A 27,754-nucleotide genomic window follows, 5' to 3' on the forward strand; every position below is an offset into this window, starting at 1 on the left:
TGCAACAGCATTTTATAAATTAGAGGTAAACGCAAAGCAAGAACATGTTAGCTATTTCATGTAGCTAAGAGAGAACACAATGTAGCCAAAGATTAATGGGCCCCCTAGGAAACACCTATCATCAACACTTTAGTTCCTACCTTGTCACAATAACTCCTCCCTGGCATTTTCATTCGTTGTCATGTCAAACATTGTATTAAAAGTGCCCACTATTATATAACTAGAATAGACATTCTATTTCCATGATTCCAACAGTTAGTTAAGTATTGTGCTCTAAATGCAAGTCAAATTGCAACATTTGGTTAAAAGTAAGGCCCAGATTGCTTGCCCATATCGTGCAGCCCTACGTGGCAGTGTAGAAATGATCTCAAATGCAGAAATTGATGAAAATTAGGACTTTTGGGGGGGTTGAAGTGAACGGTATAAAACAGAATGCAGAAAGACTCATTGAAATCACTCAGTATCTATGTGTTTCCACCCTAGGATCACGCACTACTCATTAAGCACATTTAGAACTTTTATTATTACAAATCATAAAATTAAGAAAATACCTTGCGATAATATTTTGCCCATATGGCCCAACCCTAGGTGTAATTGAATGAATTGTGGTGGTAGGTCTACTGCTAGAATGAGAATATCAGGTCTACTGCAGGGTTTAACTGACCTCACATGTAAAGAGAAAATAACTGAAAGCCTCATACATGTGTTGTGGTACAGAGAAGAGTGAAAAAGACCAGTTTTATATTTGACATGAAACCTTTATTATTCAGTAACCATCGCCTGTCCACCTAGTTCTGTCAATACCATGTGACTGACCATACCAAACATTGGTTGATTAAAAAAGGTCAACAGGAAACTGTCACTCACTTCTCTTCATGGACGCCATTGGACGGCGTCGTGTTTAGGATGAAGAATAAGACAATTCATGGAATTCAATTGTGAAATAACAGTTCTGAGGATGAGAAAGTGAAACCATTTTTTCCTTCTCCCAGGTACAGTGCCAATGTAGTCTAATGTACTGCCCTTACAGGTGGCAAACTGAGACAGAAGAGGAAGCGAGGCATCCCACTCCCTCACTTTATGGTTTATATACAGTCAAGGAACTAAGTAGACCAGACACAGCTGCTATGGCAATGGTGTCTACGGGAGAGCCACCCCTTAATAAGTAGAACGTAAACAGCCTGAGTAAGACATCTTCCTTCATCCACCTTCTTTGACATAAGTATTGGAATAGAAGAGGGTTGGCTGTATGCCTCCAATCCATATTGCCATGATCCCATATTATGTGTCTGGGCTGAATTTAACTGGATTAACCCTGAAGGACATCTATATATCTGTCTGTCTACTGTACTGGACGGGAACATGAGGTAAGACCCAGGGACTGTACACCCCATGACATAATACAGGCATAGTATTATCCACTGTAGTAGCTTCAGCCAATCAGCAGGAGTTACGCCAGTGAACCTTCCCCCTGTCACCTGAACACAGGCATTGCAGACACTGACTCCTCCCACTCAGCGCTTGTCAACCCTGAGGTCACAGAATCACACCATTTATATAGGTGCCGAGTCTTGAAGCTAGATGGAGTTGCTCTACTCTGTATGAGCGGTTAGACTGGAGGGAAGAGAGCTGGGACTCTGATATTGTTAACTGGTTAGTGTTTCACTACCATCTCTATAACCTCGCATTCAAACTGATTCTGCTACGTTTCAATGGTGTGCTCAGCATTCAGTCTGGTTTAACCAGGCTACTGTCTCCCAGACCCACTTCAGTGTTCGTCCATAATGCAGACCTGCTTTGTGTGGAAGTAGTGCAGAGGGTGGTACAATTTAGCACAGTATGTAACAGTAATCTCTGGTTTAAATAAAGTTATTATAATACAAAAAGCTTTGTTAAATAACATTGAAATGTGGCACTTAATTCATTGGTCGTATGGCGAATATAGCCATTAACCATGACCATAGTGAGTAACTCTCCATCAACTCGGTCCTCATGCCATTCATGGCCACCATGGTGACGGCTACCAGGAAGTAGAGGCATGTAGTACAGTCATCGCCCATGGTGACAGTTGCTAGGCAGAGGCAGGAAGTGTTGCTAGGTCGAGACAGGAATTACTGTCAGCCAGGTAGAGGAGTGACGGTCATCCTACAGCAGATCAGCACGTTATATCAGACCAACCTGTAGTCTCCATCCCTCCCTGGCTTGAACCCGGATGGTGGGGATCACTAGTCTCTACTATGGCTCCTAGTTAGAGCAGCCAGGCTAGGCGGCTAGCTAGCTACACCCTCCCTACCTCTGCAGTAAACCACACACTGATTAAGATGCATGTTAGATTAGAGAGACATATTATTGTTGCAAAACAGTCTTTCTTTAGTGTCGTCGTCATTCAGTTTAGCAGGAAGTCCGGGCTCGGGTAGCCGAAGAGGCTGAAGTCACCTTGGTACCGGCCGTAAAGCCGCCTGACGTCCCGCTTGCTGATGCCTGAGAAGTAGCGCTCCACCTTGGTCCGGTTGTAACGGGTGATCCCTGGGGGGATGGTGGGGTACGATACCAGACGCTCGATCCCGGCAGCTTTCAGGATGTAGGGGGCATCGCGTTCTAGAGTTTCGTGGTGCCCCACGACGCTGTACGTGATGTCACATGGGGCGCAGAGTTCCGCGTAAGTCACCCAGTGGATAACATGCTCCCCAAACTGACGGTCCATGCGGCGCCGCCCGGGCTCGTCGCCCAGGTAACGGATGAAGTCCTCGAAGCGCAGGCCCGTAGTCGCCTGGTTGTCGTCGTTGTCACGGTGACTCTTACGGTACTTGCGGATGATGGCGGGAGCGATGTCGTGCTTGTACCAGGGCTCGAAGCGCGGGTTCTTCACAAACTTGTCCTTGAAGGCGGAGATGAGGCGCTCGAACGGGTCTCTGACGATGAAGAACTTGAAGTATGTGGCTAACCTGGCGAGAGAAAACAAAAAGAATCAGAGCACCACAATGGAATACAGGGCCAAACAAGCCAGTAAAGGTGTTCAGCAAAACTTAACGTGAGCACAGCTCTATAACATGTAGCAGACATTCTTATCCAGACCGACATACAATTAGTGCATTAATCTTAAGATAGCAAGTGATTGGGTAGGTGTAAGCGATGGTAGCCTACATTACCATCTTATTACTTTATCCAATCTAACTCATTCAGATCTGTGATTACGTCAAGGAAGGAAGGAAGGTAGGATGCATTTCTGAAGTATTGAAGCAGGGCCTTAAACCTTTTAGTGATTTCTTTCTCCGTCAGAGAGGAGAGGCGGGGCAGTCCGTTCTTCTCATGGTCATGAACCAGGTTCTCTGGGATCTCCTCCACAGTGGAGAACTCTCCTGAGGGGCAAAAGGACAGAGAAGAACACTCTTTTTCCGTCCTTCACTGGGATCGAGGCTTCTACATCACTACAATTTACAGACAGATAAGCTTACGTTTTGAGTCAACTTTTACTCATCATCATCACTCACTGACACACCGTCACAGTCTTCCTTCCTCTCTCTCACTCCCTCCCTCACTGACTCTCTCCCTACCGTCCTCCCTCACTGACTCTCTCCCTACCGTCCTCCCTCACTGACTCTCTCCCTACCGTCCTCCCTCACTGACTCTCTCCCTACCGTCCTCCCTCACTCACCATTGAGAACGATGAGGACCTTCTTCCATTGAGTGTTGCCCACTTTGGGGGTCTGGCAGAAGAGGATCTTGTGCTTGTCGCACACAAAGATGCGGTCCAAGACAAACTTGTTGATTGAGGTGTGAGTGAGGTTCTTGAGGGAGTCGTTCTTACACACGGCTGACAGCAGCTCCCGACGCCTCGTCTCCACAGCGTTCCAGTCTGTTGGGTTGGCCATGGAGGGGCCTACTGAGGACTGACACACACACACACACACACTTCAAGTAACTGATGATTCTGTTTCAAGGGCGAACACACACAAACAAAACACCTACCAGGTTCGATGACTTGGGAGCTCTTCTGTCTGATTTCTGAGCTGGCAGTGATTTGATGGTCTTAACTCCTGGTTGAGTCCAACTCTGCATCTCAGTCTTCTCCCCATAGTCTGAAACACAAAACAGAAAGAGATCACAAGACAATTCCACAGGGGATAGACTAGACATTTAAATATAACAGCATAGCTGTTATGTAACTATAGCTACAACTCTAGCTGAACAATTACTGAAAGGTATAGATAGCTAGCATTGATGAGAAAAAACAATCAGGTTTCAGTCTGATAACTTACCATCCGTGGTTCTGGCGTTAAAATTGATAAACTTGTTGGCAAACACGAGGATGAGCAACACCCAGCCGCAAGCCCCGACGAGCAGCCAGTGGTGCCGCATCGTTATTTGCATCACCCGTGGGCCATCGAAGTAGCGACGGTACCTGCAGAAACAGCTGTTTAGCAATAGCAGGTAGTCTTTCTCGTCAGACTCTGCACAGATGAAAGGGGGAAACCTTACTATAATATTTGGACTAACTAACGTTAGCTAGTTGTCATAATCTTTGGACTCCACCGGCAGAGGAGTGGCACAGGGACAGTGAGGAGAGACTAGTTACTTAGCAGGCTACCTAGCTAGCTTAGCATCCATAGGCTACCATTTCAGCAGGCTGTAAAACTACATGACCATTTATGCCAATCACCAACTAACTATAGGCGTGGTCAAAACAACTGTCCCTACTGAAAGACAGGGCGAGATCAATTTAGCTCAGCTAGCTGGCTAACTTCAGTTAACGTTAGCTACTGTTAGCTTGTTGCTGTTTGCTAGCTAGCCATAATTCTGACCATTCCGAATAGTGTAGAAAGCTAGGCCTGCTCCTGAGTACGTTTGACTTGATCAGAAAAGTATCTGATAGCTAGTTTCCCATTGTACAACCCAAATGTGATGTCTTACCTGCTGTCTAATTGCAACTAATGCAATAGTAACGTTTCTTGTGATGTTCGCGTACCTGTCCCGTTATCCATGTTGTTGATGCACAACACAGACCAATTTCGCCCTCTAGCGTTCAAATGTTTACACCGCACAACATAAGACTGGACAAGACTACCCGAGAACTAGCTATGCAACTGGCCAGTGATATCATATGCTCCTGTATTTAAAAAATTAAATAAAAAACTCGACACAAAAAGTTGTGCATATGCTCACTGCAAATATAAAATGAGCTTAGGCTATGGGCTACCATCATACATGGCTTCATATGGCACACAATGCAACATTGACTATTCGCCCCAGTCACACCATGCTGCTGGTCATGTGTGTTTGGACAACCCTGTTGTACATCCAGATGCCAGTGGGAATAAGTACCAGTGTTGCACAACATACACACATATCAGGATAAGGCTTACCGCGTGAAATACTTATTTTTTTATTAAATACATACAATTCCTCGGTTACATGGCATCATGGGTATTATTGGCATTGTTTGCATAAATGACATTGCTGCTGTTGCTCTTGGTCTTCTTGAGGAACAGCTGGGCTTGGGTGTTTAGAAAAACACAACACTCAGCTAAGGTGAACCCCCCCCCAGCTCATCATTCCTTACAGCCAGTTGGATGTGCCAGGGAGGTTAAATCAAATGAAATTGTATTGGTCACATACACATATTTAGCAGATGTTATTGCGGGTGTAGTGAAATGCTTGTGTTCTTAGCTCCAACAGTGTAGTAGTATCTAACAATTCACAACAATACCCACACATCTAAAAGTCATTGAATGGAATTAAGAAATATATAAATATTAGGACAAGCAATGTCAGTGGCATTGACTATAATACAATAAGTATATACATATAAAATGAGTAAAACAGTATGTAAACAAAATGAAAGTGACCTATGATTCCATGCAGGATTGAGTAACTGGGTGGTAGCCAGCTAGAGACAGTGACTAAGATCAGGATAGAGTAACTAGGTGGTAGCCAGCTAGAGACAGTGACTAAGATCAGGGTAGAGTAACTGGGTGGTAGCCAGCTAGAGACAGTGACTAAGATCAGGATAGAGTAACTGGGTGGTAGCCAGCTAGAGACAGTGACTAAGATCAGGATAGAGTAATTGGGTGGTAGCCAGCTAGAGACAGTGACTAAGATCAGGATAGAGTAACTGGGTGGGAGCCAGCTAGAGACAGTGACTAAGATCAGGGTAGAGTAACTGGGTGGTAGCCAGCTAGAGACAGTGACTAAGATCAGGATAGAGTAACTGGGTGGTAGCCGGCTAGAGACAGTGACTAAGATCAGGATAGAGTAACTGGGTGGTAGCCAGCTAGAGACAGTGACTAAGATCAGGGTAGAGTAACTGGGTGGTAGCCAGCTAGAGACAGTGACTAAGATCAGGGTAGAGTAACTGGGTGGTAGCCAGCTAGAGACAGTGACTAAGATCAGGATTGAGTAACTGGGTGGTAGCCGGCTAGAGACAGTGACTAAGATCAGGATAGAGTAACTGGGTGGTAGCCAGCTAGAGACAGTGACTAAGATCAGGATAGAGTAACTGGGTGGTAGCCAGCTAGAGACAGTGACTAAGATCAGGATAGAGTAACTGGGTGGTAGCCAGCTAGAGACAGTGACTAAGATCAGGATAGAGTAACTGGGTGGTAGCCAGCTAGAGACAGTGACTAAGATCAGGATAGAGTAACTGGGTGGTAGCCAGCTAGAGACAGTGACTAAGATCAGGATAGAGTAACTGGGTGGTAGCCAGCTAGAGACAGTGACTAAGATCAGGATAGAGTAACTGGGTGGTAGCCAGCTAGAGACAGTGACTAAGATCAGGGTTGAGTAACTGGGTGGTAGCCAGCTAGAGACAGTGACTAAGATCAGGGTAGAGTAACTGGGTGGTAGCCGGCTAGAGACAGTGACTAAGATCAGGATAGAGTAACTGGGTGGTAGCCAGCTAGAGACAGTGACTAAGATCAGGATAGAGTAACTGGGTGGTAGCCGGCTAGAGACAGTGACTAAGATCAGGATAGAGTAACTGGGTGGTAGCCAGCTAGAGACAGTGACTAAGATCAGGGTAGAGTAACTGGGTGGTAGCCAGCTAGAGACAGTGACTAAGATCAGGATAGAGTAACTGGGTGGTAGCCAGCTAGAGACAGTGACTAAGATCAGGGTAGAGTAACTGGGTGGTAGCCGGCTAGAGACAGTGACTAAGATCAGGGTAGAGTACTGGGTGGTAGCCGGCTAGAGACAGTGACTAAGATCAGGATAGAGTAACTGGGTGGTAGCCAGCTAGAGACAGTGACTAAGATCAGGATAGAGTAACTGGGTGGTAGCCAGCTAGAGACAGTGACTAAGATCAGGATAGAGTAACTGGGTGGTAGCCAGCTAGAGACAGTGACTAAGATCAGGGTAGAGTACTGGGTGGTAGCCGGCTAGAGACAGTGACTAAGATCAGGGTAGAGTACTGGGTGGTAGCCGGCTAGAGACAGTGACTAAGATCAGGGTAGAGTAACTGGGTGGTAGCCAGCTAGAGACAGTGACTAAGATCAGGGTAGAGTACTGGGTGGTAGCCGGCTAGAGACAGTGACTAAGATCAGGGTAGAGTACTGGGTGGTAGCCGGCTAGAGACAGTGACTAAGATCAGGGTAGAGTAACTGGGTGGTAGCCAGCTAGAGACAGTGACTAAGATCAGGGTAGAGTACTGGGTGGTAGCCGGCTAGATACAGTGACTAAGATCAGGGTAGAGTACTGGGTGGTAGCCGGCTAGAGACAGTGACTAAGATCAGGGTAGAGTGCTGGGTGGAGGTCATCTAGTGATGGCTATTTAACAGTCTGATGGCCTTGAGATAGAAGCTGTTTTTCAGTCTCTCCGTCCCAGCTTTGATGCACCTGTACTGACCTCGCCTTCTGGATGATAGCAGGATGAACAGACAGTGGCTCAGGTGGTTGATGTCCTTGATGATCTTTATGCCCTTCCTGTGACATTGGGTGCTGTAGGTGTCCTGGAGGGCAGACCACAACACCCCCTGTGGCAGCCAGCTGGAGAAATTGAGTGTAAATTTCAGACACTCGTCACATCATTATAAAAAATCTCCCCATGTTACATCAGAATAGAGCATATAACTGTTGTGGCAGAGACGAGATGAGTGTCTGAAATTTGCACTCAAAAGGCACTCTCCAGCGGGCTATAGGCACTGGGATCAGGATTCAAGCATTTTGGGAAATGATGGGTAAACCCTCAAGAGACTATATTGGCTAACACAGATGGATAGGGATTCAATCACATCTAATAATATTTATTATATATAGTGCTTATCATCACAATGACAATCTCAAAGAACCTAATAAATATATATATGTATTGGTTCTGGCAGTTCTTGGACAATGGTCTTCCACAGAGGATAAGGCGTTTGAGGAAGTTGAAAAAGGCAGTAGCTTGAGTCAATAGAAAAGGAAGGGAGAAGTGTGAGGTGTCTGTGCGTTTATAATGTCATGAATAGTTACATTTAGGCATCCAACCTCATTCAGACATGCAAGTCACAGACACGCTTCAAGTAGGCCTGTATTCATAACAGTTCATTTACTTGGTAGTGCAGGGATCATCACCTAGATTCAGCCTCAGGACCATTTTTTAGGGAGTGGGAACATAATTACTAATGATTTGTAGAGTGCAGATTGACTGCAAGAAGCCCAAACAGATGTTTGACTAAAACAATCATTTCAAACCTTGCTTACATTTCTATACGATCATGTATCTCCCTATTATGTGGGAATACTTGGGAACAGATGTGAAATTAAAATCACTTAGAGCGGACTTTCCACCCGACAAAAATATTATTCTGCTCAGAAAACTGTGGGGGCAAATAAAACCAGTGGGCCACAAGTTGGGGACCTGTTGTGGTGTTGTAGTGTTGTGGTGTTGTAATGTTGTAGTGTTGTTGTGTTGTGGTGTTGTAGTGGTGTTGTAGTGTTGTGGTGTTGTGGTGTTGTAGTGTTGTAGTGGTGTTGTAGTGTTGTGGTGTTGGTGTTGTTGTAGTGTTGTGGTATTGTAGTGTTGTAGTGGTGTTGTGGTGTTGTAGTGTTGTGGTGTTGTGATGTTATGGTGTTGTTGTGTTGTTGTAGTGTTGTGGTGTTGTAGTGTTATGGTGTTGTAGTGTTGTGGTGGTGTTGTGGTGTTGTAGTGTTGTAGTGGTGTTGTGGTGGTGTTGTAGTGTTGTGGTGTTGTAGTAGTGTTGTGGTGTTGTAGTGTTGTAGTGTTGTAGTGGTGTTGTGGTGTTGTAGTGTTGTGGTGTTGTTGTGTTGTGGTGGTGTTGTAGTGTTGTGGTGTTGTAGTGTTGTGGTGTTGTGATGTTGTGGTGTTGTAGTGTTGTAGTGGTGTTGTAGTGTTGTAGTGTTGTGGTGTTGTTGTGTTGTGGTGATGTTGTAGTGTTGTGGTGTTGTAGTGTTGTGGTGTTGTGGTGTTGTGGTGTTGTGGTGTTATGGTGTTGTGGTGTTGTGGTGTTGTAGTGTTGTGGTGTTGTAGTGTTGTGGTGTTGTAGTGTTGTAGTGTTGTGGTGTTGTAGTGTTGTAGTGTTGTGGTGTTGTAGTGTTGTGGTGTTGTAGTGTTGTGGTGTATAATAAAGACATCAGACACAACTACTTCTATACATTTATTCTACAAGTGTTGAAGACAGATCTAATTCTCATCAACATTGACCGTCTGTAGACCTGTTGACAAAGGAAAGAAAAAGGTTTTAGCAACAGAGCGTGACAATAATAAACCTCTATCTTCATCATCCTAGGACAGAACAGATGATAAAACTAAATCTTTCATATTGGTGTATTAAGAACAGAACAGGGATATACAGTAACAGACTATCGTTGACGTTTCAGCCCAATAAATGACACTCTAGCAAACCTACGAAGGATCATTTGGTATTGACTACGCCTCACCTTTGTATGTTGTGACAGGGACATACGTGACGAGTGTGTACAGTTTGTTTGGGGAGTCTTCATCCTCATTGCGCTTCCTGGACAATCGTACCCTCATCCTGTATGGCACGTTCCTGTAAATAACACAGGTGAACATTAGTACTAAGCAGAATGAAAACATGCTTGTGCAACAAGTTGTAGTGCTATTTGTGTCAACAACCATAAGTGGTTGTATGGGCAGAGAAAGAGCTGTTACCAAACCCTTTCCTCAAGCACCCTCAGCTATTCCATGTTTTTGATATTTGAACACGTATTTGTTCCTGAGGAAGCACACCTGGGCCACATTCAGCTGCCAAACGTTCTCGAACGTGGCAGATAGAAATGCCATGAACAGAGCCGATGTGATTCCTTATTCTACATGTCAGAGAGGCATGTTTGATCAACACACCCTATTTCTTTCTGAACGTTCCAAAACGTTTAATCCTGCTGAAAGCGCCCCATTCAACTAACGGGCTTAGTGATTGTTTAACCAACTTAATATGGCTTGGGAAACACGAGTACAGTAATACCTGATTCATATGATAACACAATTCACTAGACACCAAATGGAAACAAACAGCAGAAATGGGGAGAAACCTCTGAACTTGTCCAATAGAAACCCCATGTTTACTGTTGCAAAACATTCTGCTAGTGTGCACTAATGAATACACCCGATTAATCTTAAAACAGGCGTCTCATTAGTCCTTACTTGACGCCTTTGGTCCACACAGCCTTGTTCAGGCGGGTGTCGATGCGTACATCAGGAGTTCCCATCTCCTTCATGGCGAACTTGCGGATCTCTTTGAGAGCGCGAGGAGCTCTCCTCTTGAAGCTCCTGTAGAGAGAAGGAACAGTCTGATCAAGACCAGCCGCGGGGGACTAACAAAAACTAGCCTACATCTTGAGGGACACCTGCCAATTTAGAGGAACAGCAGATTTGTCAACAGCCATGTGATGTCACACCATGCTCTGTGATGTAAATACTCCCATATGATGTCACACCATGCTCTGTGATGTAAATACTCCCATATGATGTCACACCATGCTCTGTGATGTAAATACTCCCATATGATGTCACACCATGCTCTGTGATGTAAACACTCCCATATGATGTCACACCATGCTCTGTGATGTAAATACTCCCATATGATGTCACACCATGCTCTGTGATGTAAATACTCCCATATGATGTCACACCAGACCATATCCTCTGGTACTGATGAAAAACGACTTCAGGTGCAAATGACACAAGTGTTTTGAGGACGCTGAGCCAACTTTGACCTGGCTTCTGTTGGTGAATTTGTCCATTTGCACCACAGTACTTACACTCCATGGATGCGCTTGTGGATGTTGACGGTGTATTCTCTGGTCACCACCTCATTGATGGCTGAACGCCCCTTCTTCTTCTCTCCCTTCTTGGTAGGAGCCATCTGAAAAGACAAACCGGGATGGTTCAAGTTAAGATTGTCCCATACAAAGTAAAACGCCAGAACTGCTAGGCTAACGTTAGCTAGCTAGCCAGGTACACTAACGTCCAAAACAGGAAAACATCCCTGCTCCAGCGAAACAAAAATGGCTCATGAAAATGGCTAAATGTAACCATTAATTGGACTGCCTGTAGTTAGCTGGCAAAAGTATATGTTATGTCTGGTAGCTAGCCAGCTAGCATGTTACGGAGCCTGTGGTGTTCACGGTAACTAAAGTTCTGAATGTTTTTGTTAACTAAATGAATGCACAATGCATCACAAACTCAAATCCGATTGACAATGAGGTACACAGCTTTGGATGTGGACAATGAAAATATGTGTTTTATGCATAAATACTGCAGGATGGAGTTAGATTGTACGAGGATTATCAATCAGACAAACTCACTTTGGTGGGGAACTGTTGAAAAGGAAGGACCGGAAATAGATCCGGCTGAATGTTGTCCGTTGAAAACAAGTACCTATGACAATGTTCCTACGTCTTGTTGCCATGGTAACCATGCACGCTACACTGTATCGGTATGTGGTTAGCTTTATACATTGAAACATTGCTAGTGCAGAAAAGGAAGCCTATTTCATTGATAACTTAGGACCAAAACCTGAACTGGGATAAGCCGTCGAATTTTGCTATTAGTCTCTCAACTTTTAGCTATAACAATATGACAACGAATTATGTTAGAATTAATCCCCCGGTTGTTGAGTTTACCGACGTAAAAGCAGGGAAGGTTTACAAGACCACTGTCACGGTGACCAACACTGGAATTACCTCGAAAAGAATGAGACTGCTTGAACCCACATCAAAGGTGAAATCCTTTCGGCAGTGCTGCCTGTCAGCTGTCTTTGTGTGTAATACGTTAGTAAAGTTCAGAGCAACGTGTGCTTAGTTTTCATTGCGCTTTTGTCCTATTCTAACTAATAAACTCATTTTGATTGATGCAATACATTATTATACACTTTTGTTACTTCCACCCTTCATATTGCCCTGCCCCTCTCTTCTTTAATTGTATCAACCCGTTGTCCTACCACTCAAGCTGTTCAAATTCAGGGTGACAAACACAGAAACCCCCATTGCTGCTGGATTGTCCCTGAGTGGCACTCTAGAGTTCAGGCCTGAGAAAGATGAGGATGTCTGTGACCGTCTGCTCCTTGTCCTGGAAGACAAAGCCATGGAGATCCCCCTCTTAGCGTAAGTAGAGTCATATATACACCTGCTATGACATCACTCATTCATGTAGTTGCTTTCTCGGGTTCCAACAGACATGTGCCTAGGCATTAGCGGGTTAATGCAATCTTCAGGTCTCATCCAAGGTTACTTATATTTGGGCTTTCCTGCAGGTTCTCCCCGGTGTGTTCTCTCACCATGGAATCTCTCGCTGATTTCGGCTCTGTGATGGCAAACAGTCAGGTGATCAGCAAAGAGGTGGAATTGACCAATCAGGGATCTGCTCCAGGTATTATGCTTTTGCCTCTCCCATTGAACCCACTTCTGTAAACTTGCATTGATTGGTTTTAGTTGACATTTGCAGTAATCTAGCTGATTTATTTATGGTATCTTTCTTATTGTTATATTAATTGATTGCTGTTCATGCCCTTGGCCTTGTTGAAGGAGCTTTTCAGGTGCTGTATGATGGAGACCAGTCCATCAGGCTCTCTCCCAGCAGTGGCGTCCTGCAGTCTGGCGCAACCCAGTGGCTGAAGGTGGAACTCTGCACTGACAGACCCACGAGGGTCAGAGAGGAGGCCCAGTAAGGAAACTAGAGACTCTTGAACACCATCTTAAACGCTCCACCTTATTCTGCTTAGTGTTACTTATGGTTCTTTGTTTGTGTATTTTGTGTGTGTTTATTGAGTTTCCTCCCTCCCTCCTTCCCTTTCTCTCAGGGTGAAGCTGCAGAACAGTAAGGACGTGGTCCTGAAGATCAGGGCTGATGTTTTGGAGCAGAGCCTGGAGCTCCAGGACCTAGAGGGGGAGAGGTTGTCCTGCCTCCGCTTCGGACCCGTCTTCTTTGGGACGTCCCGGGTGGAAAAGGTGGTTCTGGTGAACAATGGACCACAGGCCTGCGACTGGATGGTGGTGCTGCAGGACGATGCTCCAGGGACAGAAATGGTACGCACACACAGAGAGAAAACACAGACACACACATGCACCAACACACACAGAGAGAAAACACAGACACACACATGCACCAGCACACACAGAGAGAAAACACAGACACACACATGCACCAACACACACACACAGAGAAAACACAGACACACACATGCACCAACACACACAGAGAGAAAACACAGACACACACATGCACCAACACACACAGAGAGAAAACACAGACACACACATGCACCAACACACACACACAGAGAAAACACAGACACACACATGCACCAACACACACAGAGAGAAAACACAGACACACACATGCACCAACACACACACACAGAGAAAACACAGACACACACATGCACCAACACACACAGAGAGAAAACACAGACACACACATGCACCAACACACACAGAGAGAAAACACAGACACACACATGCACCAACACACACACACACAGAAAACACAGACACACACATGCACCAACACACACAGAGAGAAAACACAGACACACACATGCACCAACACACACAGAGAGAAAACACAGACACAGACACACACATGCACCAACACACACACACAGAGAAAACACAGACACACACATGCACCAACACACACAGAGAGAAAACACAGACACACACATGCACCAACACACACACACAGAGAAAACACAGACACACACATGCACCAACACACACAGAGAGAAAACACAGACACACACATGCACCAACACACACAGAGAGAAAACACAGACACACACATGCACCAACACACACACACAGAGAAAACACAGACACACACATGCACCAACACACACAGAGAGAAAACACAGACACACACATGCACCAACACACACACACAGAGAGAAAACACAGACACACACATGCACCAGCACACACAGAGAGAAAACACAGACACACACATGCACCAACACACACAGAGAGAAAACACAGACACACACATGCACCAACACACACACACAGAGAAAACACAGACACACACATGCACCAACACACACAGAGAGAAAACACAGACACACGCATGCACCAACACACACAGAGAAAAAACACAGACACACACATGCACCAACACACACAGAGAGAAAACACAGACACACGCATGCACCAGCACACACAGAGAGAAAACACAGACACACGCATGCACCAACACACACAGAGAAAAAACACAGACACACACATGCACCAACACACACACAGAGAAAACACAGACACATTCCCTGGATGGAGACCAGATGCTGCTGGAAGTGATGTTGGAGGGCCAGTAGGAGGCACCCTTTCCTCTGGTCTAAAAAAATGCCCCAATGCCCCAGGGCAGTGATTGGGGACATTGCCCTGTGTAGGGTGCTGTCTTTCGGATGGGACGTTAAAAGGGTGTCCTGACTCTCTGTGGTCACTAAAAATCCCATGGCACTTATCGTACAAGCAGGGGTGTTAACCCTGGTGTCCTGACTAAATTCCCAATCTGGTCTTCATACCATCATGGGCACCTAATCATCCCCAGTTTACAATTGTTTCATTCATTTCCCCCTCCTCTCCCCTGTAACTATTCCTCAGGTCGTTGCTGTAAATGAGAATGTGTTCTCAGTCAATGTAGCTGGTAAAATAATGTTAAATACATTTTTTTGACTTATTTCACACTGAAGTGCAACTATACTAAACTGTGTTTTTAGATCCCTATCGTTAGGCCTGATACACGTTTGTATTGCTGTATGTGTGTGTGTGTGTGTGTGTGTGTGTGTGTGTCTGTGTCTGTGTGTGTGTTTGTCTGTGTCTGTGTGTCTGTGTGTGTCTGTCTGTGTGTCTGTGTGTCTGTGTGTGTGTGTGTCTGTCTGTGTGTGTTTGTGTGTCTGCCTGTGTGTGTGCCTGTGTGTGTGTGTCTGTGTGTGTGTGTGTGTGTGTGTGTGTCTGTCTGTGTGTCTGTGTGTGTGTCTGTCTGTGTGTCTGTGTGTGTGTGTCTGTGTGTGTGTGTGTGTGTGTCTGTGTGTGTCTGTGTGTGTGTCTGCCTGTGTGTTTGTGTGTCTTTGTGTGTGTGTTTCATCAGGGCTTTGACCTCCAGAGGAGTACAGACGCAGCGCTGCTAGAGAGGAGTGTTCGTAACAGGGCCACCGCTGTGGATCCCTCCACTGTGATCGCCTGTGTGCCCAACGAGGGACGACTGAGACCCTACGACAGAACCACTCTGTGGGTCTGCTTCCGTCCTGTCGGCAGAAGGTATCCAGCCCTCCTGTGTGTGTGTCTATGTGGGGGTATAAATGTGTATAAAGATATTATAACAGGCAGTATATAATGGTTGTTTTGTTCTTCAGAAGGAGCAGGGAGGAGCAGAACACCAGTGGGGCCTCAGCAGCAGCCAGTAAACAAGACTACTCACTCTTCCTCAAGTTTCAGACAGTGGGAAGTAAAGATGGCTTCAACCACCAGCAGCACTCCACTGTACCTCCCCACAATGGTACAGCAAGCCTCAGTCTGTTCCTTACCAATGGCAGGAACAACATGCTGCCATTTAACAGTGTATATTATATCATTAGTAAAAACAACAATTGAAGCCATTCTCTGGTGAGGGGTACTGACTGACATGTGTACAACAGCTATAACAGAAGTGTTGTGCTTGATCTGGGACTGTCTTGTACTTGACCCCTGACCTCTCTGACCCCTAAGCCCTGACCTCTATCCCCAGGTTACTGTGTGGAGCTGGCGGTGACTGGCTCAGCCCTCCCTGTCTCCCTGGTGCCCAGCCCCGGCCACAGCTTCAGCTTCCAGCAGTGCCAGATGGGAGAGCGTGTGGACGTCCTGTGTGTGCTCCGCAACCTCTCCCCTCTACTCCCTGTCACCTTCAAGTTCCGAAAGATGGCCAACTTCATCAGTGACCCCACTAGTGGAACCATCTCCCCAGGACAAAGCCAGGTAGATGGATGGTCAACTTCATCAGTGACCCTCCTAGTGGAACCATCTCCCCAGAGCAGAGCCAGGTAGACAGATGGTCAACTTCATCAGTGACCCCACTAGTGGAACCATCTCCCCAGGACAGAGCCAGGTAGACAGCCCTGGTCCAGGCTCAGATGGCTCCTTATTTTGGCCAGAGGAAAGTAGTCCACTATACAGAGTGTCTGGGCCCTAAAGTTGTACATTATATAGGAAATAAGGAGGCATTTTGGAGACAACCCCAGTCTCCTCCAAGCATCCTCTCTGACGGAACAGACAGAGAGGATGAATTATCAATATCCTCCATATCCTCCCTGAGTCTGACAGAAATCAGAATCATCGATCTGTGTTTTTGTCCAGGACGTGGTGCTGTCCTTCGCCCCCCACCAGATGGGGATGTTCAAGGTGAAACAGGTGCTGGAGCTGCTGGGTCAGGTGGTACACCTGGAGCCCTCCTCCATCAAGCTCCGCCTCCGCAGCTTCCACACCATCACCCTGCACCTGTCAGCTGTTTGCCGAGCGCAGACCGCATGCGAGACACCCAAACTCAACCCCGGTGAGACCCAACACCACCCCCTGCACACAGCCAGCACTGAACCCCTCACTGCCCTGTCCACTGATCTCCTTCCCATACTGTATAGTTCACACTGAACCCCTCACTGCCCTCCTCTGATCTCCTTCCCATACTGTATAGTTCACACTGAACCCCTCACTGCCCTGTCCTCTGATCTCCTTTCCATACTGTATAGTTCACACTGAACTCCTCACTGCCCTGTCCACTGATCTCCTTCCCATACTGTATAGTTCACACTGAACCCCTCACTGCCCTGTCCTCTGATCTCCTTCCCATACTGTATAGTTCACACTGAACCCCTCACTGCCCTGTCCCATACTGTATAGTTCACACTGAACCCCTCACTGCCCTGTCCCATACTGTATAGTTCACACTGAACCCCTCACTGCCCTGTCCACTGATCTCCTTCCCATACTGTATAGTTCACACTGAACTCCTCACTGCCCTGTCCACTGATCTCCTTCCCATACTGCATAGTTCACACTGAACCCCTCACTGCCCTGTCCTCTGATCTCCTTCCCATACTGTATAGTTCACACTGAACCCCTCACTGCCCTGTCCTCTGATCTCCTTCCCATACTGTATAGTTCACACTGAACCCCTCACTGCCCTGTCCCATACTGTATAGTTCACACTGAACCCCTCACTGCCCTGTCCTCTGATCTCCTTTCCATACTGTATAGTTCACACTGAACCCCTCACTGCCCTGTCCTCTGATCTCCTTCCCATACTGTATAGTTCACACTGAACTCCTCACTGCCCTGTCCACTGATCTCCTTCCCATACTGTATAGTTCACACTGAACCCCTCACTGCCCTGTCCTCTGATCTCCTTCCCATACTGTATAGTTCACACTGAACTCCTCACTGCCCTGTCCACTGATCTCCTTCCCATACTGTATAGTTCACACTGAACCCCTCACTGCCCTGTCCACTGATCTCCTTTCCATACTGTATAGTTCACACTGAACCCCTCACTGCCCTGTCCACTGATCTCCTTTCCATACTGTATAGTTCACACTGAAACCCTCACTGCCCTGTCCCATACTGTATAGTTCACACTGAACTCCTCACTGCCCTGTCCCATACTGTATAGTTCACACTGAACCCCTCACTGCCCTGTCCTCTGATCTCCTTCCCATACTGTATAGTTCACACTGAACCCCTCACTGCCCTGTCCTCTGATCTCCTTTCCATACTGTATAGTTCACACTGAACCCATCACTGCCCTCCTCTGATCTCCTTCCCATACTGTATAGTTCACACTGAACCCATCACTGCCCTGTCCTCTGATCTCCTTTCCATACTGTAAAGTTCACACTGAACCCCTCACTGCCCTGTCCTCTGATCTCCTTCCCATACTGTATAGTTCACACTGAACCCCTCACTGCCCTGTCCCATACTGTATAGTTATCACTGAACCCCTCACTGCCCTGTCCCATACTGTATAGTTCACACTGAACCCATCACTGCCCTGTCCACTGATCTCCTTCCCATACTGTATAGTTCACACTGAACTCCTCACTGCCCTGTCCACTGATCTCCTTTCCATACTGTATAGTTCACACTGAACCCCTCACTGCCCTGTCCACTGATCTCCTTCCCATACTGTATAGTTCACACTGAACCCCTCACTGCCCTGTCCACTGATCTCCTTTCCATACTGTATAGTTCACACTGAACCCCTCACTGCCCTGTCCACTGATCTCCTTCCCATACTGTATAGTTCACACTGAACCCCTCACTGCCCTGTCCTCTGATCTCCTTCCCATACTGTATAGTTCACACTGAACCCCTCACTGCCCTGTCCCATACTGTATAGTTCACACTGAACTCCTCACTGCCCTGTCCACTGATCTCCTTCCCATACTGTATAGTTCACACTGAACCCCTCACTGCCCTGTCCACTGGTCTCCTTTCCATACTGTATAGTTCACACTGAACTCCTCACTGCCCTGTCCACTGATCTCCTTCCCATACTGTATAGTTCACACTGAACTCCTCACTGCCCTGTCCACTGATCTCCTTTCCATACTGTATAGTTCACACTGAACCCCTCACTGCCCTGTCCTCTGATCTCCTTCCCATACTGTATAGTTCACACTGAACCCCTCACTGCCCTGTCCACTGATCTCCTTTCCATACTGTATAGTTCACACTGAACCCCTCACTGCCCTGTCCACTGATCTCCTTCCCATACTGTATAGTTCACACTGAACCCCTCACTGCCCTGTCCACTGATCTCCTTTCCATACTGTATAGTTCACACTGAACTACACTGAACTGTATAGTTCTTCAAAGTATTGTCTGGCATTCTATCTTCAACCTGTTATTGGATCCACCCAGTCATTGTTTTGTCTGTGATGTATCAGGAATCACCCCGGCTGTGACCAATGAGACAGGCCAGTATGCCCGGGTGCCCTCCAGTGAGCTGGGCAGGTGTGTGGGATTGGTGCGGGCAGCTGTCCTCAGCACGGCCAAGACCCGGCTCCACAGCCACGGTCAGAGCCAGAGCCACCGTAGGAACCAGAGTCTCGACGGTAGCCGACGAGAGCTACTGGCCTTCCCCAACGACAGGGCCTGCAGCATCCGCCCTGCCTCTCCAGACACCACCTACAGGTCATCTGAGTTATACGGGCAGTTAGAGAGTATCTGCCATGGCACCCTGTGACCTATTCCACAGACGTATCAGTACTACTAATAGTAATGATGGAAATAGTATCAGTACTACTAATAGTAATGATGGAAATAGTATCAGTGCTACTAATAGTAATGATGGAAATAGTATCAGTGCTACTAATAGTAATGATGGAAATAGTATCAGTACTACTAATAGTAATGATGGAAATAGTATCAGTACTACTAATAGTAATGATGGAAATAGTATCGGTACTACTAATAGTAATGATGGAAATAGTATCAGTGCTACTAATAGTAATGATGGAAATAGTATCAGTGCAGTCAGGTTTGCAGGGACCTACTAGCCAGATCAAATCAAATTCTATTGGTCACATAGAATGTTAATGCGAGTGTAGTGAAATGCTTGTGCTTCTAGTTCCGACAGTGCATTAATAACCAACGAGTAATCTAACAATTCCACAACAACTACCTAATACACACAAATGTGAAGGGATGGAATAACAATATGTACATATAAATATATGGATGAGCGATAACCGAGTGTCATAGGGGAGATGCAATAGATGGTATAGAGTACAGTATATACACATGAGATGAGTAATGCAAGATATGTAAACATTATTAAAGTGGCATTATTAAAGTGACCAGATGTCTGGGCAGTCAGCGCAGTTGGTTTACAATTTTCATCCGTGTTCTTGTAAAGTCCTATGTAGCCCCTATGTTCTGTAAAGTCCTATGTAGCTGCCCCTATGTTCTGCCTATGAACTCTTATGAACTGCTTATATCCTCTCTCCCTCCACCCAGGACCATCTTCACAGGGGTGGAGCGTTACCGCTACGAGGACCCTGACTTTTCCTTCACGGAGGAGGAGGAGCAGCAGAGACAGAGACACAAAGATCACTACTTAGCCTTCATCAGGAGCCTGCGAAAGACACGCTTGCAGAAAACCACTGCGAGGTAGACAGAGTGGGATGTGTGTTCTGTATGTTGTAATCTTGGCACCCACAACCAAAGAGCTACCCAGTAAGCAAAATAACACTGAAAAGACTTGACATCACACACATTTCAGGTGCTGAAAAGAATAACAAATCATTAAAGAGCAGCAGTAAATAACAATAGCGGGGCTTTATACAGGGGGTACCAGTACAGAGTCAATGTGGAGGCTATATACAGGGGGTACCAGTACAGAGTCAATGTGGAGGCTATATACAGGGAGTACCAGTACAGAGTCAATGTGGAGGCTATATACAGGGGGTACCAGTACAGAGTCAATGTGGAGGCTATATACAGGGGGTACCAGTACAGAGTCAATGTGGAGGCTATATACAGGGGGTACCAGTACAGAGTCAATGTGGAGGCTATATACAGGGGGTACCAGTACAGAGTCAATGTGGAGGCTATATACAGGGGGTACCAGTACAGAGTCAATGTGGAGGCTTTATACAGGGGGTACCAGTACAGAGTCAATGTGGAGGCTTTATACAGGGGGTACCGGTACAGAGTCAATGTGGAGGCTATATACAGGGGGTACCGGTACAGAGTCAATGTGGAGGCTATATACAGGGGGTACCGGTACAGAGTCAATGTGGAGGCTATATACAGGGGGTACCAGTACAGAGTCAATGTGGAGGCTATATACAGGGGGTACCAGTACAGAGTCAATGTGGAGGCTATATACAGGGGGTACCAGTACAGAGTCAATGTGGAGGCTTTATACAGGGGGTACCAGTACAGAGTCAATGTGGAGGCTATATACAGGGGGTACCAGTACAGAGTCAATGTGGAGGCTATATACAGGGGGTACCAGTACAGAGTCAATGTGGAGGCTATATACAGGGGGTACCGGTACAGAGTCAATGTGGAGGCTATATACAGGGGGTACCAGTACAGAGTCAATGTGGAGGCTATATACAGGGGGTACCGGTACAGAGTCAATGTGGAGGCTTTATACAGGGGGTACTGGTACAGAGTCAATGTGGAGGCTATATACAGGGGGTACTGGTACAGAGTCAATGTGGAGGCTTTATACAGGGGGTACTGGTACAGAGTCAATGTGGAGGCTATATACAGGGGGTACTGGTACAGAGTCAATGTGGAGGCTATATACAGGGGGTACCGGTACAGAGTCAATGTGGAGGCTATATACAGAGGGTACCTGTACAGAGTCAATGTGGAGGCTATATACAGGGGGTACCGGTACAGAGTTAATGTGGAGGCTATATACAGGGGGTACCGGTACAGAGTCAATGTGGAGGCTATATACAGGGGGTACCAGTACAGAGTCAATGTGGAGGCTATATACAGGGGGTACTGGTACAGAGTCAATGTGGAGGCTATATACAGGGGGTACTGGTACAGAGTCAATGTGGAGGCTATATACAGGGGGTACTGGTACAGAGTCAATGTGGAGGCTATATACAGGGGGTACTGGTACAGAGTCAATGTGGAGGCTATATACAGGGGGTACTGGTACAGAGTCAATGTGGAGGCTTTATACAGGGGGTACTGGTACAGAGTCAATGTGGAGGCTATATACAGGGGGTACCAGTACAGAGTCAATGTGGAGGCTATATACAGGGGGTACCAGTACAGAGTCAATGTGGAGGCTTTATACAGGGGGTACTGGTACAGAGTCAATGTGGAGGCTATATACAGGGGGTACCAGTACAGAGTCAATGTGGAGGCTATATACAGGGGGTACCAGTACAGAGTCAATGTGGAGGCTATATACAGGGGGTACCAGTACAGAGTCAATGTGGAGGCTATATACAGGGGGTACTGGTACAGAGTCAATGTGGAGGCTTTATACAGGGGGTACTGGTACAGAGTCAATGTGGAGGCTATATACAGGGGGTACTGGTACAGAGTCAATGTGGAGGCTTTATACAGGGGGTACTGGTACAGAGTCAATGTGGAGGCTATATACAGGGGGTACTGGTACAGAGTCAATGTGGAGGCTATATACAGGGGGTACCGGTACAGAGTCAATGTGGAGGCTATATACAGCGGGTACCTGTACAGAGTCAATGTGGAGGCTATATACAGGGGGTACCGGTACAGAGTTAATGTGGAGGCTATATACAGGGGGTACCGGTACAGAGTCAATGTGGAGGCTATATACAGGGGGTACCAGTACAGAGTCAATGTGGAGGCTATATACAGGGGGTACTGGTACAGAGTCAATGTGGAGGCTATATACAGGGGGTACTGGTACAGAGTCAATGTGGAGGCTATATACAGGGGGTACTGGTACAGAGTCAATGTGGAGGCTATATACAGGGGGTACTGGTACAGAGTCAATGTGGAGGCTATATACAGGGGGTACTGGTACAGAGTCAATGTGGAGGCTTTATACAGGGGGTACTGGTACAGAGTCAATGTGGAGGCTATATACAGGGGGTACCAGTACAGAGTCAATGTGGAGGCTATATACAGGGGGTACCAGTACAGAGTCAATGTGGAGGCTTTATACAGGGGGTACTGGTACAGAGTCAATGTGGAGGCTATATACAGGGGGTACCAGTACAGAGTCAATGTGGAGGCTATATACAGGGGGTACCAGTACAGAGTCAATGTGGAGGCTATATACAGGGGGTACCAGTACAGAGTCAATGTGGAGGCTATATACAGGGGGTACCGGTACAGAGTCAATGTGGAGGCTTTATACAGGGGGTACCAGTACAGAGTCAATGTGGAGGCTATATACAGGGGGTACCGGTACAGAGTCAATGTGGAGGCTATATACAGGGGGTACCGGTACAGAGTCAATCTGGAGGCTATATACAGGGGGTACCAGTACAGAGTCAATGTGGAGGCTATATACAGGGGGTACCAGTACAGAGTCAATGTGGAGGCTATATACAGGGGGTACCGGTACAGAGTCAATGTGGAGGCTATATACAGGGGGTACTGGTACAGAGTCAATGTGGAGGCTATATACAGGGGGTACCGGTACAGAGTCAATGTGGAGGCTATATACAGGGGGTACCAGTACAGAGTCAATGTGGAGGCTATATACAGTGAGTACCAGTACAGAGTCAATGTGGAGGCTATATACAGGGGGTACCAGTACAGAGTCAATGTGGAGGCTATATACAGGGGGTACCAGTACAGAGTCAATGTGGAGGCTATATACAGGGGGTACCAGTACAGAGTCAATGTGGAGGCTATATACAGGGGGTACCGGTACAGAGTCAATGTGGAGGCTTTATACAGGGGGTACCAGTACAGAGTCAATGTGGAGGCTATATACAGGGGGTACCGGTACAGAGTCAATGTGGAGGCTTTATACAGGGGGTACCAGTACAGAGTCAATGTGGAGGCTATATACAGGGGGTACCAGTACAGAGTCAATGTGGAGGCTATATACAGGGGGTACCAGTACAGAGTCAATGTGGAGGCTATATACAGGGGGTACCGGTACAGAGTCAATGTGGAGGCTATATACAGGGGGTACCGGTACAGAGTCAATGTGGAGGCTATATACAGAGGGTACCGGTACAGAGTCAATGTGGAGGCTATATACAGGGGGTACCAGTACAGAGTCAATGTGGAGGCTATATACAGGGGGTACCGGTACAGAGTCAATGTGGAGGCTTTATACAGGGGGTACCGGTACAGAGTCAATGTGGAGGCTTTATACAGGGGGTACCGTTACAGAGTCAATGTGCGGGGGCACCCGTGTCGAGGTAATTGAGGTAATATGTAATAATAGAGTTATTAAAGTGCCTATGCATAGATAATAACAGAGAGTAGCAGCAGCGTAGAAGAGGTGATGCAACCAGTCAGGATGCTCTCGATGGTGCAGCTGTAAAACCTTTTGAGGATCTGAGGACCATGCCAAATATTTTCAGTCTCCTGAGTCTCCTTCACGACTGTCTTGGTGTGCTTGGACCATGTTAGTTTGTTGGTGATGTGGACGCCAAGGAACTTGGCTCTCAACCTGCTTCACTAAAGCCCTGTCGATGAGAATGGTGGCGTGCTCGGTCCTCCTTTTCCTGTAGTCCACAATCATCTCCTTTGTCTTGCTCACGTTAAGGGAGAGGTTGTTGTCCTTGCACCACACGGTCAGGTCTCTGACCTCCTCCCTTTAGGCTCATTGTTGTCGGTGATCAGGCCTACCACTGTTGTGTAAATCAGCAAACTCAATGATGGTGTTGGAGTCGTGCCTGGCCGTGCAGTCATGAGTGAACAGGGAGTACAGCAGGGGACTGAGCACGCACCCCTGAGGGGCCCCCGTGTTGATGATCAGCGTGGCGGATGTGTTGTTACCTACCTTTACCACCTGGGGGCGGCCTGTCAGGAAGTCCAGGATCCAGTTGCAGAGGCAGGTGTTTAGTCCCAGGGTCCTTAGCTTAGAGCTTTGAGGGCACTATGGTGTTGAACACTGAGCTGTAGTCAATGAATAGCATTCTCACATAGGTATTCCTTTTGTTCAGGTGTGAAAGGGCAGTGTGGAGTGCAATAGAGATGGCATCATCTGTGGATCTGTTGGTGCGGTATGCAAAGTGGAGTGGGTCTAGGGGTTCTGGGATAATGGTGTTGATGTGAGCCATGACCAGACTTTTAAAGCATTTCACGTCGGACGTCAAAGAAACGCCTTATTTTCTGACGTTGAAAATGCGTATTTTCTGTATGTTGAAAATGTGTCATTTACAGACTTTGAAAATATGTGCATGTATTTTTCAGTCATTGATTCTATGGACAAATTTCTGCACATTATCAATGAAGTAAGCATGACTGTATATCACAATAACATAGGAATAAGGAGCCAACTGAAGACTGTGATTTATTAATGCTCCCATCAGTCACATTCACTTAAGTTAGATTTTTCAAAAGCTTTAAAACTGGCATCAATGATGTTAAAAAATAGTCTAACATACTGAATGAACTAACAGGCCACTTCAACTATAATAACATTCTCAGTAACGGCTACACATTATTTTTATTTTCTTGCTATGACTGTGATATGCTGTTCTTTATCTACCTTGATTGAATGCACTGACTGCCAGTCGCTCTGGATAAGAGCGTCTGCTGAATGACCAAAATGTAAATGTTGAAAGCAAACACTTGCAAAGCATGCTGGGTATTATTCAAATGAGCCCCCCCTCCAAATCTGAACAAATCATAGACGTCTAGGCTGTTTCACACATTTGAAAATCACATTACAGTATAGTAAAGTACTGTAGAGTATAGTATGGTACGGGACAGTTGAGTTTTATTCAGTAAAGTACTATGGAGTACAGTTTAGTTCAGTAGAGTAGAGTACATGTACTGTATTGTGCTCTACTGTATTGTGCTCTACTGTACTGTACTGTGCTCTACTTTACTGTATTCTACTGTACTGTACTGTGCTCCCGAGTGGTGCAGCGGTCTAAGGCACTGCATCTCAGAGTTAGAGGTGTCACTACAGACCCTGGTTCAATTCCAGGCTGTATCACAACCGGCCGTGATTGGGAGTCCCATAGGCCAATCATAGACTTGTTTTTTGGGGTCAAATCAAGGCTGGTCTGGACTGGACCAAATCTGAACCAAATATAGATGTCTATGAATGGTTCAATATTGTCCCGACCGGATCAAAAATCTAAATCAGTGGATGTTGAAATCAAGGCCGGTCCAGACCGCACCACAAAAATACCTGAATAAGACAGCCGGACCAACAAAAAGTCCAAAAGACGTCGCCTGGCGGTAATTGCTTAGTGGGTTCAACATTTTAAGCAAGAACGAAACTGCAAACTGAAACTGACAAATCCACCCCTCCCCTCTTTCCAAAGCTCGGTCCTAGCCACTCCCCTTCTAAAACGTCAACCTATGAGGGGATCTGATTCATCTGGCACTCTACACTTCTCTTTTGAATGAAAGGCTTTATCTGCCTTCCCAATGAAAACTAGTTTGAAAGTTCAAACATATACTGTATTTGATGAAAAATAGATGTTTCTGAACGATGCATCACGCTGACTTGTTGATAATATGAGCAGAGCGCGCTTCCCTCACCAGCTTCGCCCAGTCACGTGACGGGCCATGCCCCAGTGCAACCTGGCCAGTTGAATAAAATTCCCTCAATATGTGCTGTAGGCTGACAACAAGGCGGTATCTGACGATGTTATCCATATGTATGCTCAGGCTGCATGGTGAGGTGGAGGACAACGTAGACATTGGGATCCGGCCTGCCGCAGGACTCCTCACCCCCCAGCTCTCTCTGAGGGACCTGGAGTCCAATCACAGCCAGGAGGGGCATAGCGTCGACCAGGGACATAGCCAGCTATTGACCACCTGTATGCTGGCTGCCATGGAGACCAGGTCCAGATTCAGACAGGTATGGCAGGTAAAGCAGGGTGTTTAAAGTCTCTGGTAAACCATTTTGCATGGGTCCTCTAAAGTCTACAGTTACCTGTTTTAGCCTCTGCAATCCCCTCCCTTTATCATTCTGTATCTGGTGTTTCCTGACTGACTGTATGGAATCCCCTCCCTTTATCATTCTGTATCTGGTGTTTCCTGACTGACTGTATGGAATCCCCTCCCTTTATCATTCTGTATCTGGTGTTTCCTGACTGACTGTATGCAATCCCCTCCCTTTATCATTCTGTATCTGGTGTTTCCTGACTGACTGTATGCAATCACCTCCCTTTATCATTCTGTATCTGGTGTTTCCTGACTGACTGTATGGAATTCCTCTGTCTCTATCATTCTGTATCTGGTGTTTCCTGACTGACTGTATGCAATCACCTCCCTTTATCATTCTGTATCTGGTGTTTCCTGACTGACTGTATGCAATCCCCTCCCTTTATCATTCTGTATCTGGTGTTTCCTGACTGACTGTATGGAATCCCCTCCCTTTATCATTCTGTATCTGGTGTTTCCTGACTGACTGTATGGAATTCCTGTCTCTATCATTCTATATCTGGTGTTTCCTGACTGACTGTATGGTATTCCTCTGTGTCTATCATTCTATATCTGGTGTTTCCTGACTGATTGTATGGAATTCCTCTGTCTCTATCATTCTGTATCTGGTGTTTCCTGACTGACTGTATGCAATCCCCTCCCTTTATCATTCTGTATCTGGTGTTTCCTGACTGACTGTATGCAATCACCTCCCTTTATCATTCTGTATCTGGTGTTTCCT

At 46.4% G+C, this 27,754-nt stretch overlaps 3 protein-coding genes across 3 annotated transcripts in view; 1 reads left to right on the forward strand and 2 right to left on the reverse strand.

The window, feature by feature from the left end:
• Window positions 1–737: 737 nt before the first annotated feature.
• LOC139402734 (carbohydrate sulfotransferase 10-like) lies at window positions 738–5,018 on the reverse strand. Its single transcript, XM_071146643.1, has 6 exons — window positions 4,912–5,018; window positions 4,260–4,402; window positions 3,970–4,079; window positions 3,656–3,890; window positions 3,254–3,359; window positions 738–2,945 (listed from the first exon to the last, which is right to left on the reverse strand). Exons 2-6 carry the CDS (start codon window positions 4,369–4,371, stop codon window positions 2,387–2,389), a joined length of 1,122 nt encoding a protein of 373 aa, XP_071002744.1. The 5' UTR covers window positions 4,372–4,402; window positions 4,912–5,018; the 3' UTR covers window positions 738–2,386.
• A 4,561-nt stretch (window positions 5,019–9,579) lies between these two features.
• LOC139402730 (large ribosomal subunit protein eL31-like) lies at window positions 9,580–11,405 on the reverse strand. The gene is made up of 4 exons (XM_071146633.1): window positions 11,218–11,405; window positions 10,601–10,726; window positions 9,874–9,986; window positions 9,580–9,648 (listed from the first exon to the last, which is right to left on the reverse strand). Exons 1-4 carry the CDS (start codon window positions 11,319–11,321, stop codon window positions 9,617–9,619), a joined length of 375 nt encoding a protein of 124 aa, XP_071002734.1. The 5' UTR covers window positions 11,322–11,405; the 3' UTR covers window positions 9,580–9,616.
• A 629-nt stretch (window positions 11,406–12,034) lies between these two features.
• LOC139402726 (cilia- and flagella-associated protein 47-like) overlaps window positions 12,035–27,754 on the forward strand; it is a 106,316-nt gene continuing 90,596 nt past the window's right edge. The window contains exons 1-12 of the mRNA XM_071146627.1: window positions 12,035–12,178; window positions 12,407–12,561; window positions 12,711–12,826; window positions 12,982–13,120; window positions 13,257–13,482; window positions 15,539–15,708; window positions 15,804–15,946; window positions 16,175–16,401; window positions 16,780–16,975; window positions 19,365–19,611; window positions 20,437–20,589; window positions 26,755–26,956. Coding sequence (XP_071002728.1) covers window positions 12,035–12,178; window positions 12,407–12,561; window positions 12,711–12,826; window positions 12,982–13,120; window positions 13,257–13,482; window positions 15,539–15,708; window positions 15,804–15,946; window positions 16,175–16,401; window positions 16,780–16,975; window positions 19,365–19,611; window positions 20,437–20,589; window positions 26,755–26,956 — 2,118 coding nt within the window. The remainder of the gene's footprint in view (window positions 12,179–12,406; window positions 12,562–12,710; window positions 12,827–12,981; window positions 13,121–13,256; window positions 13,483–15,538; window positions 15,709–15,803; window positions 15,947–16,174; window positions 16,402–16,779; window positions 16,976–19,364; window positions 19,612–20,436; window positions 20,590–26,754; window positions 26,957–27,754) is intronic.

This window comes from Oncorhynchus clarkii, unplaced genomic scaffold (genome assembly GCF_045791955.1).
Source record: "Oncorhynchus clarkii lewisi isolate Uvic-CL-2024 unplaced genomic scaffold, UVic_Ocla_1.0 unplaced_contig_3571_pilon_pilon, whole genome shotgun sequence".
Classification (NCBI taxonomy): Eukaryota; Metazoa; Chordata; class Actinopteri; order Salmoniformes; family Salmonidae; genus Oncorhynchus; species Oncorhynchus clarkii.

What these genes read in the sequence shown, in the direction of transcription:
- LOC139402734 (XM_071146643.1), bottom strand. Translation starts at nt 4,371, where the DNA reads ATGCAAATAACGATGCGGCACCACTGGCTGCTCGTCGGGGCTTGCGGC. An exon ending in TAACGCCAGAACCACGGATG is followed by an intron (nt 4,080 to 4,259) that starts GTAAGTTATCAG and finishes TTTGTGTTTCAG; the next exon opens with ACTATGGGGAGAAGACTGAG. An exon ending in GGTCCTCATCGTTCTCAATG is followed by an intron (nt 3,360 to 3,655) that starts GTGAGTGAGGGA and finishes TTTGCCCCTCAG; the next exon opens with GAGAGTTCTCCACTGTGGAG.
- LOC139402730 (XM_071146633.1), bottom strand. Translation starts at nt 11,321, where the DNA reads ATGGCTCCTACCAAGAAGGGAGAGAAGAAGAAGGGGCGTTCAGCCATC. An exon ending in CACAAGCGCATCCATGGAGT is followed by an intron (nt 10,727 to 11,217) that starts GTAAGTACTGTG and finishes TTCTCTCTACAG; the next exon opens with GAGCTTCAAGAGGAGAGCTC. An exon ending in CCCTGTCACAACATACAAAG is followed by an intron (nt 9,649 to 9,873) that starts GTGAGGCGTAGT and finishes CTTTGTCAACAG; the next exon opens with GTCTACAGACGGTCAATGTT.